We start from the raw sequence: 15,463 nt of genomic DNA, 5'->3' as shown, positions 1-15,463 counted from the left end.
TTCTTTTTTCTTTTTTTTTTTTTTTTTTTTTAGTTTTTCTTTAAGACAAATCAGGCTACCATGAACTATAGGACCTTGGCTTTATTTGTTGTCTGTAAAAGTCAGGCCATCACATCTCAGCAGCTAAAACCAAAAAGGTTTAACGGGATTCTGTGGCAAGTGAGAGTACAAGAAATCAGTGAATTTCTGTTTATGCAGAACTTTCTGAAATTTTTTACAGCCAAAAAAATGCTTCTAGCCATTTGTAATGGAAATTATTTATTCACACACTGGATTAACACCTATGGCAAGTGGAGGGAAGTTGAATTTCAAAGTTTCAGAATGTAGTTTGTCTGCTACTGTTTAAAGGATTCCTCACATACTAGTTCTCTGTACTGCTGCTTGTAAGCGTGTGAATGTAAAAATGGCTCATTTCTAACAAATCTTTGCTTCTTTCATGACCATCAATCACATGCTGTTGTTATTAAAATTACCTTCATGTTTCATATTTTGATACTGGAAACGTGCTCTGAATTTACTATTAACAGGCTCCAGTGCCAGCAATCTTGCAGCACTCTGCAGAAAGAGAAGACAAGGTCACTGCTGAGAAGTGACAGAAATATCTGATAATGACAGCAGAGAGTGTGGGTGGGCAGGTGAAGGGAAAGCTTCAACGATGAAGTAATCATGTATTGCTAGTTCTGAAACTGATGCAAAGTATGCATATGCAGAATTTAGATTATATGGGTGAGAAATGCAAGTGGGAATAAGTAATGCTGGAGAAGTTAGCAGAGTTTATGTGGGCTATAAATGCAGCAAAAAATTATGCAGTCCAAGTCCTGCAGAGCTGGTGTGTCCTGTGCTGACTTGCCAAACCATGAGCTGGTTTTAGCTCCATTGCTATTGGCTTGTACTGGCTGCAGGGGGGTAGCAGAGCTCTCTCCCCACCAAATCACAGCATTCTGTCTTATTTTAAGCACATAAACCTAGCAGTAAGAGCATGATTAAAAATCTGTCAGAAAGAATGGAGACATTTCTACTAAATCTCAATTAAAGATCTAATCTGCACTTTTTTTCTCTATATTCACATTTCAAAGTTTAGTGAATTCTAATTAATAATGAGAATGGCAGTCTAGTAGGCAATCCAGTTCACTGGAGTATAGCCAGAAACCTAAATGCACAAGAAACATAATAAGAAGCAATAGGCAAAATGTTTGTATACAAATAGTGGGAACATAGGTAAAAAAAATGGACAAACTTTACCTACGAGTGCAAGACATCTACACAAAGAACCTAGGGATAACAAAAACCTATCAGAAAAAATAACTGGAGTCAACTGAACAGTACAGGTTTAGTACTGAATAGTACAGAAAGGAGGTAAATAGAGCTGATAACATTGCCTGAAACTGTAAGTTAATTTGTGATTAAACTAGTTATGTTAGTAAAACAAATTCTGTTTGGATCAAGCACTTCAAGCATGCAAAAAGTTGCTGTTTGTTTTGAGAATTAATGCTTGTAGAAGATCCCCAGGGTGTCAGATTTAATTCTAGAGCATTATTGTAGAGAGGAATGTAAAACAGAATCTGTCATTAAAAAATGTTGAAGCTCAGAAATTTCTTCATCAGTTACTAATCCAACTAAAGATAATGACAGTATAGATCTGGTTTTGCTTTGAAGTACGTAGCTAACAAAATGTAACCTCTAATCAAACATTCAGGCACTGAGTCAATTAACATTACATGACAATAAGTAATGATCAGCAGACTTTAATAATCAAAACAAGCTAGTTAAATATATGAAATATTATGTGGGTTTGTGGTTGTTTCTGAGAAGAAGACATCAAATTTCATCAAGTGTAACATACTGTGTTGTATCTGAAAACAGGGGACTAAGCTCAGCAATCCAGGAAGTCCCCTCCAGACCCATTTTTCTAAATTTTTCAGTAAAATTCAAGAGCCTTAAGTAAATCAGAGGTAACTTTAGGACAGTTTCACAAATTTGCTTGCTGTCAGTATTCTATAAGATTCTTCAACTCAGTGCTGAATTTAGACATTGAAGAATCTGTTTTTGTGGCAGTGTAGATTTTTGAGATGTAGGCCAGGGTATCTGTTGTCTACTGGGTGTCTGTCAAACCTGCCAGTTCATCTCGAGAGTCTGATTCAGATGCCTTCTCCATAGATCAGCCTTTCTGGGCTCCCTCATCCCTGAACAGTCTCAAGTAAGATGAGGTTGGTGTGGCATGTGTACAGTTTCTACAGGCTAGTGAGGAAGATGAAATTGGAGAGCACCTGATAAGAGAGGATTTTCACCCTGGAGAAGAAAAGACTCAGGGGGATTTTATCAATCTACATAAATACCTGTACAAAGAAGATGGAGCCAAGTTCTTTCTAGTGGCAAGAAAAGAGGCAATGGGCAAACACTCAAACACAGGTTCCCTTTGAACATCAGAAAACACCTTCCTGCTGGAAGGGTGACTGAGCACTGACACAGGTTGCCAAGAGAAGATGTGGAGACTACCTCCTTGAAGGTTTTCAAAAACCACCTGGACATGATCCTGGGCAACTGGTTCTGAGGGATTCTGATTGAGCAGGGTTTGGACAATATGACCTCTAGAGATTCCTGCCAAGCTCAATCATTCTGTAAGCAAGCTCCAGTCATTTTAGTAGATTTAATTCTAAAAGTCAGGCAAAGTTTGATGCTTAATATAAATGTTCTGCTTAACTTCATAGATACCCACTCACTGTGAAACTGTGATTTCTGGAGGCAGACTATAGCTTGCTCAGAAAATCAGACAGGAGTTATAAAGTGATCACTATTATGCTTGTCCATATGCACCCATTATTATTAGAAGCAGCAGGAGAGAACAGGCAGAAAAGATGCTACAGGAACCTTTAAGGGAGGTTTCCTAAAGAAGAGAGGTTTTGAACTTTGCATTAGCATGGCACTGGCTCTGTAATGCTCTTAACTTGTCTCTCTCTTCCTACCAAATGCTGAGTACTTCTCTCTGTGTCAGCAATGAGGAACTCTCAGCCTGGAAAAATGAGTTAGGTTTGGAGAAAGTACAGTTGAGAGAATATTTTGAAGGATTTCTAAAATTAACCCCTTTTTTTCCTTCTTCCTGTCTCATGATCTAAAACTGTTTCTTCCCACTGCAGTCCCACTGTAACTCCTTTCTTTGAGCTGAACTTAGTAACTCATGCCCTTGTGCTCATCACACTTAACCTGAGGCTGTACATTCTCCAAGTGGCAGTACAGCAGGTGGGTCCCAAATGGTCCCACTGTGACTGAGTTACAGCTTCAGGCATGCTATTCGTGTTATACCTCAGAAACAACAAAGAGCTTTAAAGATATTGATTCAGGAAATGCTGGAAGATTTTCTGCTGGCCTGTGAGGGATAATGGAAGGTTTTTATTTGAAGAAGTTCTTGCCCAAGATCTTCCAGTGCTCAGTTTTGCCTGTTTAGTGACTGGGGAAAGGGACTACTTTGGCCTGTATGTTTCCTGACTGCCCTCCTTCTGCAAAAGCTAATTTCTTTTCACTACAGATCTATATAATGTCAGCTAGTTTATGTAATTTTCTGATATATCAAAACCGTATTGATTTAAGTTTTATATCACAGCTAATCCTGTCCAAATACTGAAAGTTAGGGGCTGAGAACAGGCAATGATTTACTTGCCCAGCACAAAAATTGCATTTTTCGTTTTGCACTCTGCTAATGTATTGTAAGAGAGGATGAACAAACAGATTGGTCTCCTCCCACCACATAGCTGCATTGCCAGCACTCAGGGAAATAAAGACTGCATGGATTAAAAAGTCGCAAGGTTACTGTTAAGGCACAGCTACTGAAACAGCAGCGTGCACTGAGCAGCTCTCAGTTCAACAGAAGCTGTCCTGTTGTGAGCAATGTCAACCTCACTGCTAACGTGGGAGCCAGGGATGAGGATGCAGGTAAGATCTTTCTATATCAGGGCATGAGCAAATCATGATGAATTGCAGCCATTGACACAGGAATTTGTACGGTGCATATTTTCTTTTAAATTTTGGCATTTGAAAACTGCTTTATTTTTAGCTGCTTGAGACAAAAGCATTGGAGTTTTTTCAGCACTGTCTATGAAGTGACATTACTGTTTGTGCTTGTTTTGGAATCTATTTATGATGCACATTTAAGAAAGCATTTGCAGCTCCTAAGGTTTATGTGTGTAATACAATCATTTAAACAAACTTCTTAGCATTTTTCCCCTAGGCACCCTCTGAAGAAATCTTCCTCTGAATCATAGTGCATATGCAATTAATTACTGCTGGGCTGTTACACAGACTGATCATGTGGGAATTGACCATTTCTTTTCCACATAGAAACAGCCTTTCCCTTTTGTCCTCACTTAGAAACAGCCCTGGCATTGGCATCTCGAGGACGCTCTTATCCTCAGTTTGCTGGATTATATATTCTGATTGAAATACTTGAAAGACATAATTTCATAAATACACTTAAAGCAATTCCACCCAAACCACCTCATTCTCCCTAAATCATTCTCATTTTATTGCTGAGTTTTCAAATACCTTTAAAATGCTTTATGTGTCAGTTTTTGAATTGTGTACCGTGTAGACATCTCACAGTATCCTGGTGATTAATTATATCATAATAAGACAGTCTTCACTTGGAAAAATATTTTAACTTCTAGAGTTTTGGTTTTTTTTCTCTAAAGATGCAGACTTTTTTTATGAAAGTGAAAACTGACTGTGGGTCATCAAACTATTCTAAATATTGTTTGCATTGATAACTCATTTTTATTTTAATATACACCTTAACAGTATGTAAAAAAATATGGCTAAAAATATATAGATCTATTCTAACACCAAGAAGAATCTTGAACTTATTTCTGAACTTTTCAGTAACAGTAGATGGTTGGTGCGTGGGCAGTATGGAGATCCATAAATAGCCTGTTGACTTCAAGTATTCTACTTCCATATTTTCAGACTGATAGGTCTGCTATACATGAGACAAGACTTGAAAGTAAAGGTAGTATCTTTGGTTTTACTTGACCAGCTGCCTACGTGAAAATATTAAACTGATTTTCAGATATTTGCCTAGATTTTTCTAATGTAAAGCTATTGAAGCTACCAAAAAAAAAATTGTTATGTCATTGTCCTTGAGCCTTTTGGCTACAACAAAATGCCATGAAACATCTCTGTGTTATGTAAGATAGATAGTTCATGCCTAGAATAGGAAATGACAGTAGCACTTCGGAATGGCTTTTGGCAAGTAATCACATTTAATAGAAAATTGTCAAGATCATGATCAATGCAAAAAGTATTTCCTTATGCACATGCATACACAGTCTTTCATTGCTATTCATTGATTCTTAAGTCCAGGAATACTTACTTTTTTTTTTTCTTTTACCCTTCACCAAACAATGGTATTTCTTGACAACATACTGCCCAAATAATAGTCCATTTTACCTTGTAAAAAAAGTAATCTAGGGAGACTGCACTGAAAGGAGTTGGGAAGATAGGGAGGAAATGTTTAGAGAAGGTGAATGTCTGGATTCATCTTAATTTTCCATCCATGAGCTTCCACAGAAGATAACTGGTATTGTCATTGTGTCTTTGTATTACATTTGCTGCCAGACAAACTTTGCTTTTTTGTCTCTTCTATATGAGTCAGTATGTTGATTGAATTTATCGTATTTTTTAAGTAGACTTCTATTCTCATTTTTTTTAAAAATGCACTGCATATACAGCAATTGAAGTTGTCTCATGTTGTCACTGTTTGTTCTTCTCGTTCTAGGTGATGTGATTGTCTATATTAATGAAGTTTGTGTCCTTGGACATACTCACGCAGATGTAGTCAAACTCTTCCAGTCTGTTCCTATTGGTCAGAGTGTCAACTTGGTGCTATGTCGTGGATACCCTTTGCCCTTTGATCCTGAAGATCCTGCCAACAGCATGGTGCCACCCCTTGCAGTAATGGAGAGGCCTCCGGTAGTGGTAAATGGAAGACATAACTATGAAACTTATTTGGAATACATTTCTAGGACTTCTCAGTCTGTTCCAGACGTAACAGATCGACCACCACACTCCTTGCACTCCATTCCAGCAGATAGTCAGCTTGATAGCACATTCCCACCACCTGCCCATGATGATAATGTATCAATGGCTTCTTCTGGGGCCACCCAAGCTGAACTCATGACCTTAACCATTGTGAAAGGGGCCCAGGGCTTTGGCTTCACTATAGCAGACAGTCCTACAGGACAGAGGGTGAAGCAAATTCTAGACATTCAGGGATGTCCTGGTTTGTGTGAAGGTGACCTCATTGTTGAGATCAACCAGCAGAATGTACAGAACCTGAGCCATGCAGAAGTAGTGGATATACTTAAAGAATGTCCTGTTGGAAGTGAAACTTCTTTGATTATCCATAGAGGAGGTAAGTTTGGAAAGTCTGTACAATTACAAAAATGTGTGTAAAAGGTTCTAAACCATAAGACATACATATACTCACTACATCCTTGTTTGCTAGATTGGAAATTAATTTCCGTGTCGTGGGAAGTAACACCATTGGTTCTGGAAAAGTGTGTCTGTAATTAAGTATCCTAGGCAAAATCTTACAGTTTGTTGTACATTCCTTTATGTGTTTTGAGTGTCAATGGTCCCATCTCTGGATAAGAGTAAAACTAGGGCAATTCCAGACCTTTCACCCCATAATAGTTTGTGTGGTGTCTGCAGTAAACTCATGTAGTCCCAAAGCAGTGCTGCAAGCTTTAGGTATAGCTGTATGTATTGACTCATTAATGTAGATCAAAATCAGAGCAATTTATTTGCCCTTTACAAGGTTACTGGTTTTCTTAAGCCATTTTGCCTCCTTCTCATTCATTGTAAAAATTTTGTGCAACAGTTATTGGGGTTATTTTCTTTCCTGATAACAGAGATCCATGGTATATATTTCGCTAATTTTTAAAAAAATAGCTTCTAGTGACTTGTTTTTTTCTCACCAGCCTGACACAGTAAGTTTAAATGTTCACCATTGGAAGGGGAGAGTCAAGACTTACCCATAAAGAAGCAATAAGAACAGAAAAAGAGTTAAAAACTTGACAGGGATAAGTTATTTCACAGCTTTTCTTATTTTAGCCAAACAAAATTTCTTTGGTCTTTAGAGGTGAGCATCCATCCTAATTTATTATCTGAAATAAATAATTACTGGATTTTTGAAATTAAAAATCTGTTTCTCTAAAGGCATTCATATGTCACTTAATGTACATCATTCTGTGCTTAAAAAGAAAAGAATTCTGTGCACAAAGATGCAAAAATACTAACTACTTACCTTCTGAAGAATAGAAATTGGGAAGTGAAGCTCTAGTGTTTGCATATGCCAAATGTTTATCATTAGAATACCTAAAAGTCTTAGAATAAGGAATGTATTAACATTATATCTAATTGCAGAAGTAACAAACATAAGGTGATTATAGATGATTCATAGTCAATAAAGGCACATAGTCAATAAAGTATTTTTCTTGTATATATATAAAAAATTATTTACAAGAGACGGAATCTGATATTTCTTTGGAATGAAACCAAATGAGGTGATAATTAAATTGGAGTCACTATAGTATATGAACTTGGAGAAAATTAATGGTTGCAGAGAAGGTGTATTCATTGGTTTTAAATCTGGTTCTCCTTAATGGCCATTAAGAATCTTGAACAATGGAGTAAGCAACATTTTTTTATTAAGAAGCTGACAAATTAGGGAGAATTTCATAACCAAAAAAGAGCATAAAGTGGATTAGAAGGCTTAGTGTAACCCCAAAAGTTGGAATTTTATTTTGAAAAAGGCAAGATAATCACCCTCTAGAGGAAAACAATTTAGAACACCAGTCTTCAGAGAAAAGTGGAGTATGAAATGCAGTATGCTGAACAAGCCTGTAATAATAGACAACAAAATAGATATTTCACCAATCAGTGCAGGACAATAGAAAAAAAAAAACTTGAAGCAGCTACATACTCAAGCCCTTGAGGATAATTGCTCTCTCTTCAGAATTTCTTCTTAGATCATTGATTCATGATCAAAACATGATAGTTTAACATTGATCAGCATGACAGTTTAACAAGTTCTGGTACATTAACCGAGCTGTGGTTATTTTCTACACATCTCTGTGGCAGGTAGGAGATACTGCAGTGAGCTCACGGCTCGATAAAAGCACTGTAAGTTTACACCATCTCCTCTCAGCTCAGGCCAAACATCCCTGGCTCAGCTGACGTGACATACTAGGTCCAAACAACACATTTAACATTTAACCCTTGTTGGGGGATGAAGTGATTGGTTGCTTTAGAGAATGCAAAGACAAAGAGAGTGTGTTTCCTTCGTGGGAGAACAATGACCAAGACTAAACCAAATGTTTGGAAGGACTACAATGTCATTAAACTTAGGGGGATGATACAGAACGAATGCAAGTTTGGTACCATAAATTTTTCAGAAATAATGACTATGGCTTAAGATTGTGAGATTAAACTAAAATTTTAAAAAGCTCACTTGTTTGAGGGATTGAAAAAATAGCGTATGAATCAAACCTACTCCACCTAAGAGATGGCTAAATCATATCTTAACACAAATATGATAACTGTTTTAAGATTAAAACCAGATCTTTGTTTCTTTTTTTTTTTCCTCTATTCGTAGGAAAAGGAAATCTGTGTGACTAAATATACACTTATAATGCGAGTTATTATGTCTGTGTTAGTTGTCATGTCTCTTTTTATAGTCCCTGGGCAGAAATAGGTTTTTCTATGATGTAATTCATGTAATTCCACTCTAGATGTTTCAAATAAGTCAGGTATATCTAGGTGTACCTTAAAACTATATTTGCTGCTTGACTGATTGTAAAAGGAGTAGAGGATGACTGATTTAGGTGTATATGTCTATCCAACATGTTATGAATAATAAATAGGTGATAAGATTTGGTCATGTGAGATAATCTGAATACAAAAAAATACTTAGAGTAACTTTCTTTGATTCTAAAATCTTTAGTCACCAGTAAAGCAAAGCATACTTTCTCATTACTCATGGATCCAATTTTCATTTTATTAACTTTGATGTGTAATGACACTTGAATTATGCCATCCTTTTCCATCATTACCCTATACATCCTGTCTTTAATGTCTCATTTTTAAGATTAAGACCAAAGGGCTGTTCCTGCCTGTGGAGGAAGGCTATGTTTTGCATAGGGTTGTGTGTTGCCTTGTAATGTTTTTGTCTCTGATATGAATATGGCCTGACTGCACACCTAATTGTGGCGAATCCATTTCTGTAAGTGACTTAATTTCTTTCTCATCCAGCAATCTTAATCTACATTGCAGACAAAAACCAGATTGACATTGACTGAGATTTGTTGTCACTATAGGAAGAACTATCTCATTTGGAAAAAATACTCCCTTGGATGCACATAGTATGAATGCATTTTAAAAACTGTTGTCCCTTAAGCTTAAAAGGTCAAGAGCCAGAGTATGCAGGAGAAGGACAGGTCTGCATGTTTCAAAAGGATGGAGGGAATAGCAGTACTCACATTTAAAGAGGCCACTAAAATCTCTCTGAGACTTGTCATGGGTTACAGTCCAGCTGGAGGAAGTCCCACAACTCATAGTGTACTGGTTTTAAGATTTCTAAAGCAGAAGTCGCAATGTATCTGCTTGTTAAAAAAATAGTAATGGAAATAATATAATTTTCTATCGAAGGAAAGCATCTCTCTAGCACTGGCTAGACATTTTACTGTCTTTTTCTTGTTTATTGGACAAGTTCCTAGCTAAGTAGATGCACCATAATAGTTCAGTATCTGTACATCTCTTTTTGCTGAACAGCCATATTGTTTCCATTGATTACTATGAGCTGACAGATGTGTTTGTACTGAAAAACAAAAACTAAAATTAATGGAAAAGTTAGAAAAGTGTTGCAAAAAATAGGGGGAGGAAAAAAAGAGGAGAAAAAAAAAAGAAGAAAAAAAATTAATATAAAAGAAAAGAAATAGCACCCAAAGACGTTAGAGATTTACTTCTTTCCAGCTTTGCTTCAGGCTTTACACTTTATTCTCAGCTTCTGCAATCGATGTAGATTTTAGTGAGTATAGGTTGCTGAAATACTGTGGAAGAGCTCTCAAAAATCAGTCTTTCTAAATGTAGATAGAGCATAAATTCTGAATTAGTCCAGTACTACTGAAAAACAGCACTTAGTGTTTGAAGTGGTATGTAGCAAATTTATGTAGAGCAAAATATTCAGTAATGAGGACTTCAAAAACTAGGTTTGGCATGTTCTACTAATTGAGTTATCCAAGTATTTGACATACGCCATCTCTTTTGGAAAGTACCTTTGAAATATATTAACATATAGACAGCTCCAGAAGTGGTCTTCTAAAAGACCTTTTTTTCCTGTCTAAAAAAGAAGTGATAGATTCAAATCTAGACCCATCAAGACTGTGTCTGAAATGCTGTTGTTAAGGAAACCTGCAGACAGCCCAGAACTGATTCATGAAGTTATGGCAACTCATAGCAGGTGTTAAGAGTGAAACATTAAATGCAAATAGTGGGAGGCTGACAAAATTCCTACATCAGGTGGCTATTTTATAATCCTAGCATAAGAGAATGGTAGAATCCAAACTGGCTCTGAGAAACTGAGAATGTTGGTACGAAATTGAGCCAGAGAGCTGACACACTGTTGACTCTGTTGAATTGTCAGCCCAGTCCTGGTGTGGGATGACTGGCAGCAGCCAGAGTCACTGTGACATGGCATGGAAATAGTGAGGGCCACATGCAATGCACACACAGTCAAGATGAGGAGGGAGAATTTAACTACCTACTTGTAAATTGTGTGCATAAAAGAAAGGCAAATTATCTTTCTCAGATATTGTATAAATCTTAGTAGAAGTGTGCAGCTCCTTAAAACCACTAACCACCAGATACCAGTAAATCACACACAGCATTAGCAATTTTAAAAACAGGCAGAAATTTCACCAAAAAAACCTCTGAATATTCTAGTGAAAAACACTAATCCCTGAAAATAAGCAGACTTCAGTGGAAAGAGCCCTCCATTTTCAGTACCCTTTCCATGGACTTATTTCAAATTTGCCAGGTTTGCCTTTCTCCCATGGAGGTGAGATTTTTTTTGTTTTGTGTTTTTGGGTTTTTTTGTTTATTTGTTTGTTTTATTTTTGCCAGGATTGCTATGTGTCTCAATTCATCTGGTCACAAAAGCTCATGCTTCTTTATCTCCAGGTTGTTGTCTTTTGGAAAAGACTTTATCTGCACAAGATAAAGCTGAGGCAGCACTGTCACCCTGCTAGTCTGGCCCAGGAAATTCTGATCTCTTTGTTCCATGAGCTCATCCCACCACTGAGATCTCTGTGGTTTTTATTCTCATTCTGCAGTTCTTTATTCACAATATTAACAGAGTACCTGTTGCAAACTGGAGACCCTGTATCTCATGGCTTGCTCATCCCCAGTTCAGGACTTTCTAGTCAACAGTCCTGAGGATTTAAAGAAATTCTTGGAAGTATGTTGTAGGTTTTTGATTTGCGACTTACAGAGGTTTCCCATCATTCTACTGTCTCTACTGTTTTACATCCCTGAGTCATTGGCAAATTTTTCCTTTCCAGTCACTACCTAAAGGAACCCAGTCTTGGTTTAGTTGCTTCCTCTGAGTACTGTAAATTAACAGTTCACAAAGTTCACAAAAGTTCTGCTTCTTTCCTTGTTCCTGCGAGGAGATTTTGGGACAGACAAGGTCTCATATCTCTCCTGTTTCCTGATACACTTTCTCCTCTCCAGATGCTTACTTCAACTGTACATTTGCCCCTGATCCATTTCCTCCTATTTCCTGAAAGTAGTCTTAATGTTGAGAGGGATATTTGGCAATAGCAGCATTTTTAGCCTCCTGTATTCTTAAATGTCACATATCTCTCTTGTTTGTGATCTTAGGGGACATTTGATCACACAAAGGGAATGTGCACCTGAACCTAGTGCTGAACCCCTGACCCATTCAATGTGTACCACTTCATCCATTGGTACCTAGAAATTGGAGACATAACTGCCTTCTGTCCAACATGCTGCTGATGGCATCCTCTTACAATTTTCTCTTTCCAATTTGTCACACCATTTTGCCTTGCCAACCATCTAAGTGCTCTGTTGCTCCTGGATCCATCTGCTTTAAAGACGATGGAAAACAAAGGTTCACAGCTGACCTTTTTCCTTTCCATCTCAAAATTATGAGCTTTTTTTATGACATCATAAATTCAACAGTTTCCTCAGCATGATTTCTCTGTAAACATATTCTTCTCATGCTGGCTTTTGAGTTGTTTCCATTTTTTATGCTCTTTTTTGTTGCCGTTTTTAGCTAGCAAAGCCAAAAACATTTAATGATCAGAAATATTGTGAGTCATGCTATAACGTCCATTTCACTGACTTTTCTGTTAGATGTCTTGGACACTTGTTCCTTCCTGCCGTCCCTACATAGAAATCAGTATTTTGTGCAAAATAGTTTCCTAACAGCCTAGTGAGAAGGACAGTTGTCTTTCCTTTGTTAATTCCAGAAATAAAATTTTTGAAAGATTTTTAGAAAATACTGTTTACTTGCAAAAAAAAAAGTTGCTGTTACATTAACAAAATTCCTGAAGCACCGCTTTCCTACCTCATTTTTACAAGGTGTGTTCACCTTGCAGAGTATCATATTTTTAACTGTGAGCTATGTACTCTCCTAGTAACCTTCTAATTATTTACATCCTTTTGCCCTACACATTGAGACTGTTTTATGCTTTGGATTCACTTGAAATACTTTTTAAGCATCTTGTTGCAATTATCTGGTATAAAATCAATTTCAATAAATATTACACATTATAGCAGGTAAACAGAAAATAATTTATTGCATATAGAGCCTGGTTTATGAAGAGATTCAATCTAAATTTTTTTACTGAGAGAAATTGTAATCTTTCAGTAACACAGGAAATGACAAATATGAACAGGAGGAGTTAGGGCAGGAGAACATTATCCCAAGTTTTGCACTAATGAAACTTTCATATTTTTTCTTGCTCTGATTAGCAGTAAAACAGTGTGCAATTGCTTCCATATTTCTGAATAAAAGATAAAGAAACCATGGATGTCCTTAATGAATATGGATTCCTGAAAAAATAGACATTAATAATAGTTAGTAGTTCTTACACTGTATTACTGGAAATAGTATTAATGCATTGTGTTTCAAAGTGGTAGTGCTATGGTTTTGCTGCTTCTTTCTTATTAATGTTTGTGCACTGTGTGGTACATTTGTGGGTAATTTTGCAAAGCATTAGATAAACCCTTTTTACGTATATTAAACAGAAGCTTTTTAACGACTATTAGAAAGCATTTTGTTTCAAAATTGCTTTTATCACTGCTGAAACTGTTCTCTAACGCTTATATGGTCATATAAGCTTATAAGGCTTATATAGTCTGTGTGAAATTTGAACAGTGCTTCTATTAAAACTTGGGGACACTTCTCCTAGGGATACGTGTGCCTAACTCTTGCTGACATGGGGAGGAATTAGTTTGCACACTGGAGAAGTAAGTCCCTGTAGAAAATCTTTTAGCAAAAAAGAACACAAGTGAATAGCCATATATTGTCATCATTGCATGCCATCAAGAGATAACTACCTTTGCTCCAGTGGCAATTCTGCCACCTCTTATACCCAAGAGGCTACAAACAGTGAGTAGTCAGACATTAGAGTTGTTAGGACTGCAAAGACTGTGCACACAGGATTTGTGCAGAGCTGCAGGAACTCTGCCTTCAGGACAGGCACCTGCTTGTCTCTCCTGAGAAGTACAGGGCACATTATTGTCTGATGGCTACAGCCCACGCCACTGCTAGAGCCCAGGAGCTCACTGGCAGTACTGCAGACTGGTTTCAGTCTTACTGGTATTAGTGAATGAATGAAGAACAGTTTGCTTGAGAAAACAGACTTTTTGGCATGTCTACCTTGGAATCTGGCCAGGCCAGAGAAGTTTCTCCTCTGCATTTGCAAGCAGTATTACAAGAAAACTTAATGGTATTGTCTTGGACTGTGCATCTCAGTGAAAGATGACATCTTTTGGAGCCAGATACCTCCCCAGCATGGTATGTGGGAGAGCCTGCTGCAATATTGAGGCATGAAGAAACTTGGGGTTTTTTTCCCAATCACCCACAGTCTAGTTTCTGAGTGTATCTCACCTTCTTCAGAGGAGATTTGGGAGATCTCAGCCTAAGGATGGAGAACTACAGAGCTGAACTCTAAAAAAGTACCATACAACCTGTGCTTGTGTACTGAGGCATGTCTAAAGTTTAGTCTGAATGTGTAGAACAATGTTTTTGTTGGTTCAGTAAAATGTAATGTCCTATTAAACAGCATTTGTTGGGCTTCCAAATCTGTTGTCGAAGTACATTGTGTAGACGTTGTGATGTGGTGATTTGTAAAATAGTGCAATATTTTATAGTAATAAAGTAAGCTAATACACTATGAAACAAGTGACTACATTATCTATTGTGCTACAGACTTGAGACACAGCACTGGGGAGATGGGAAAGTGTGCTTTTCAGGCACTCCCTAAACCACAAAACTCTCTTGACCTCTATGATTTGCATATCCAGTAAAAATGCAGCAACTAAATTAGTCTTCTAAATGAGGTATCAATCCTTGTACAATTCTTTCAGCAATTTTCATTTACATTCTTAAGAAGGGAAGGAAGGCTTTAACAATGGCTATACTTGCCCTCTATGATTCATGCTCAACATTTATTTTTATTTTTTTATAAACCAAGATTATAACGTTTATTAAATACAACACGGCCTTCTCAGGAAGCCTTTGGGTGAGTCATGATTCAAACACAATCAAAAGCAGCACCAGGGCACATACCTCTTTTTTGTGCCACCTTCAGTTTACAGTTGAAATAAAAGGACATGGAAGCCAAAGCTGCCAGGCACAGATTCTGGAGGTTGATTCCCAAGTATGTCCAAACAGATTTCCAAAGGAAATAAATTGCTTTCCAAAGCCAAATTTTTCATAAGTTGGAACTGTATTTCAGCACAGAAGAAACATACTGTGCAGTGTTCCTGTTTGGTAAATGAAAAAATCTTGACTTTTGTTTGTTTGGTACCTTTTGTTACCATAGGCTAAAAGAAGGCACACTCTTAACACACAATCCCGGGTCACCTTATTTTCAATGTATATTTCAAATGGATGCAAATTATACTCAATAGACTTTTTAGACTATTTTTTCTATAATGTAAGCATTTTTAATTGTATTTCATGTGTTCTAAGATTGAGCACTTCTAAATATTCTCAGATAATTAGAAAAATACTCTGTATGTATGAATACCAGCACAGATGCAAAATCTTTGAATGAGAACATATTTTAATGATCTTTATATCAATTTTTTATCAGTTCATTTCCATTTATATAATTAGGTTTTTTCATAGCAGAAAATTTGCTAATATTTTAAGTTGATAAGT

The 15,463-nt window shown here is 36.9% G+C and overlaps 1 protein-coding gene across 12 annotated transcripts in view; it reads left to right on the top strand.

The window, feature by feature from the left end:
* MAGI2 (membrane associated guanylate kinase, WW and PDZ domain containing 2) overlaps positions 1 to 15,463 on the top strand; it is a 703,759-nt gene that overhangs the window by 579,788 nt on the left and 108,508 nt on the right. For 11 of the 12 annotated variants that reach the window (XM_088165869.1, XM_088165868.1, XM_088165870.1 and 8 more), the window contains one exon: positions 5,765 to 6,400. The exons of the other annotated variant lie outside the window; for it this stretch is intronic. In XM_088165869.1, the coding sequence (XP_088021995.1) occupies positions 5,765 to 6,400 (636 nt within the window). The remainder of the gene's footprint in view (positions 1 to 5,764; positions 6,401 to 15,463) is intronic. 12 annotated transcript variants of the gene reach the window in all.

The sequence above is a fragment of the Sturnus vulgaris genome, chromosome 5, assembly GCF_052056855.1.
Source record: "Sturnus vulgaris isolate bStuVul1 chromosome 5, bStuVul1.hap1, whole genome shotgun sequence".
NCBI classification, from domain to species: Eukaryota; Metazoa; Chordata; class Aves; order Passeriformes; family Sturnidae; genus Sturnus; species Sturnus vulgaris.
The sequence above is the reverse complement of the archived record's forward strand: the minus strand, read 5'-3'. Positions and strand labels throughout refer to the sequence as shown.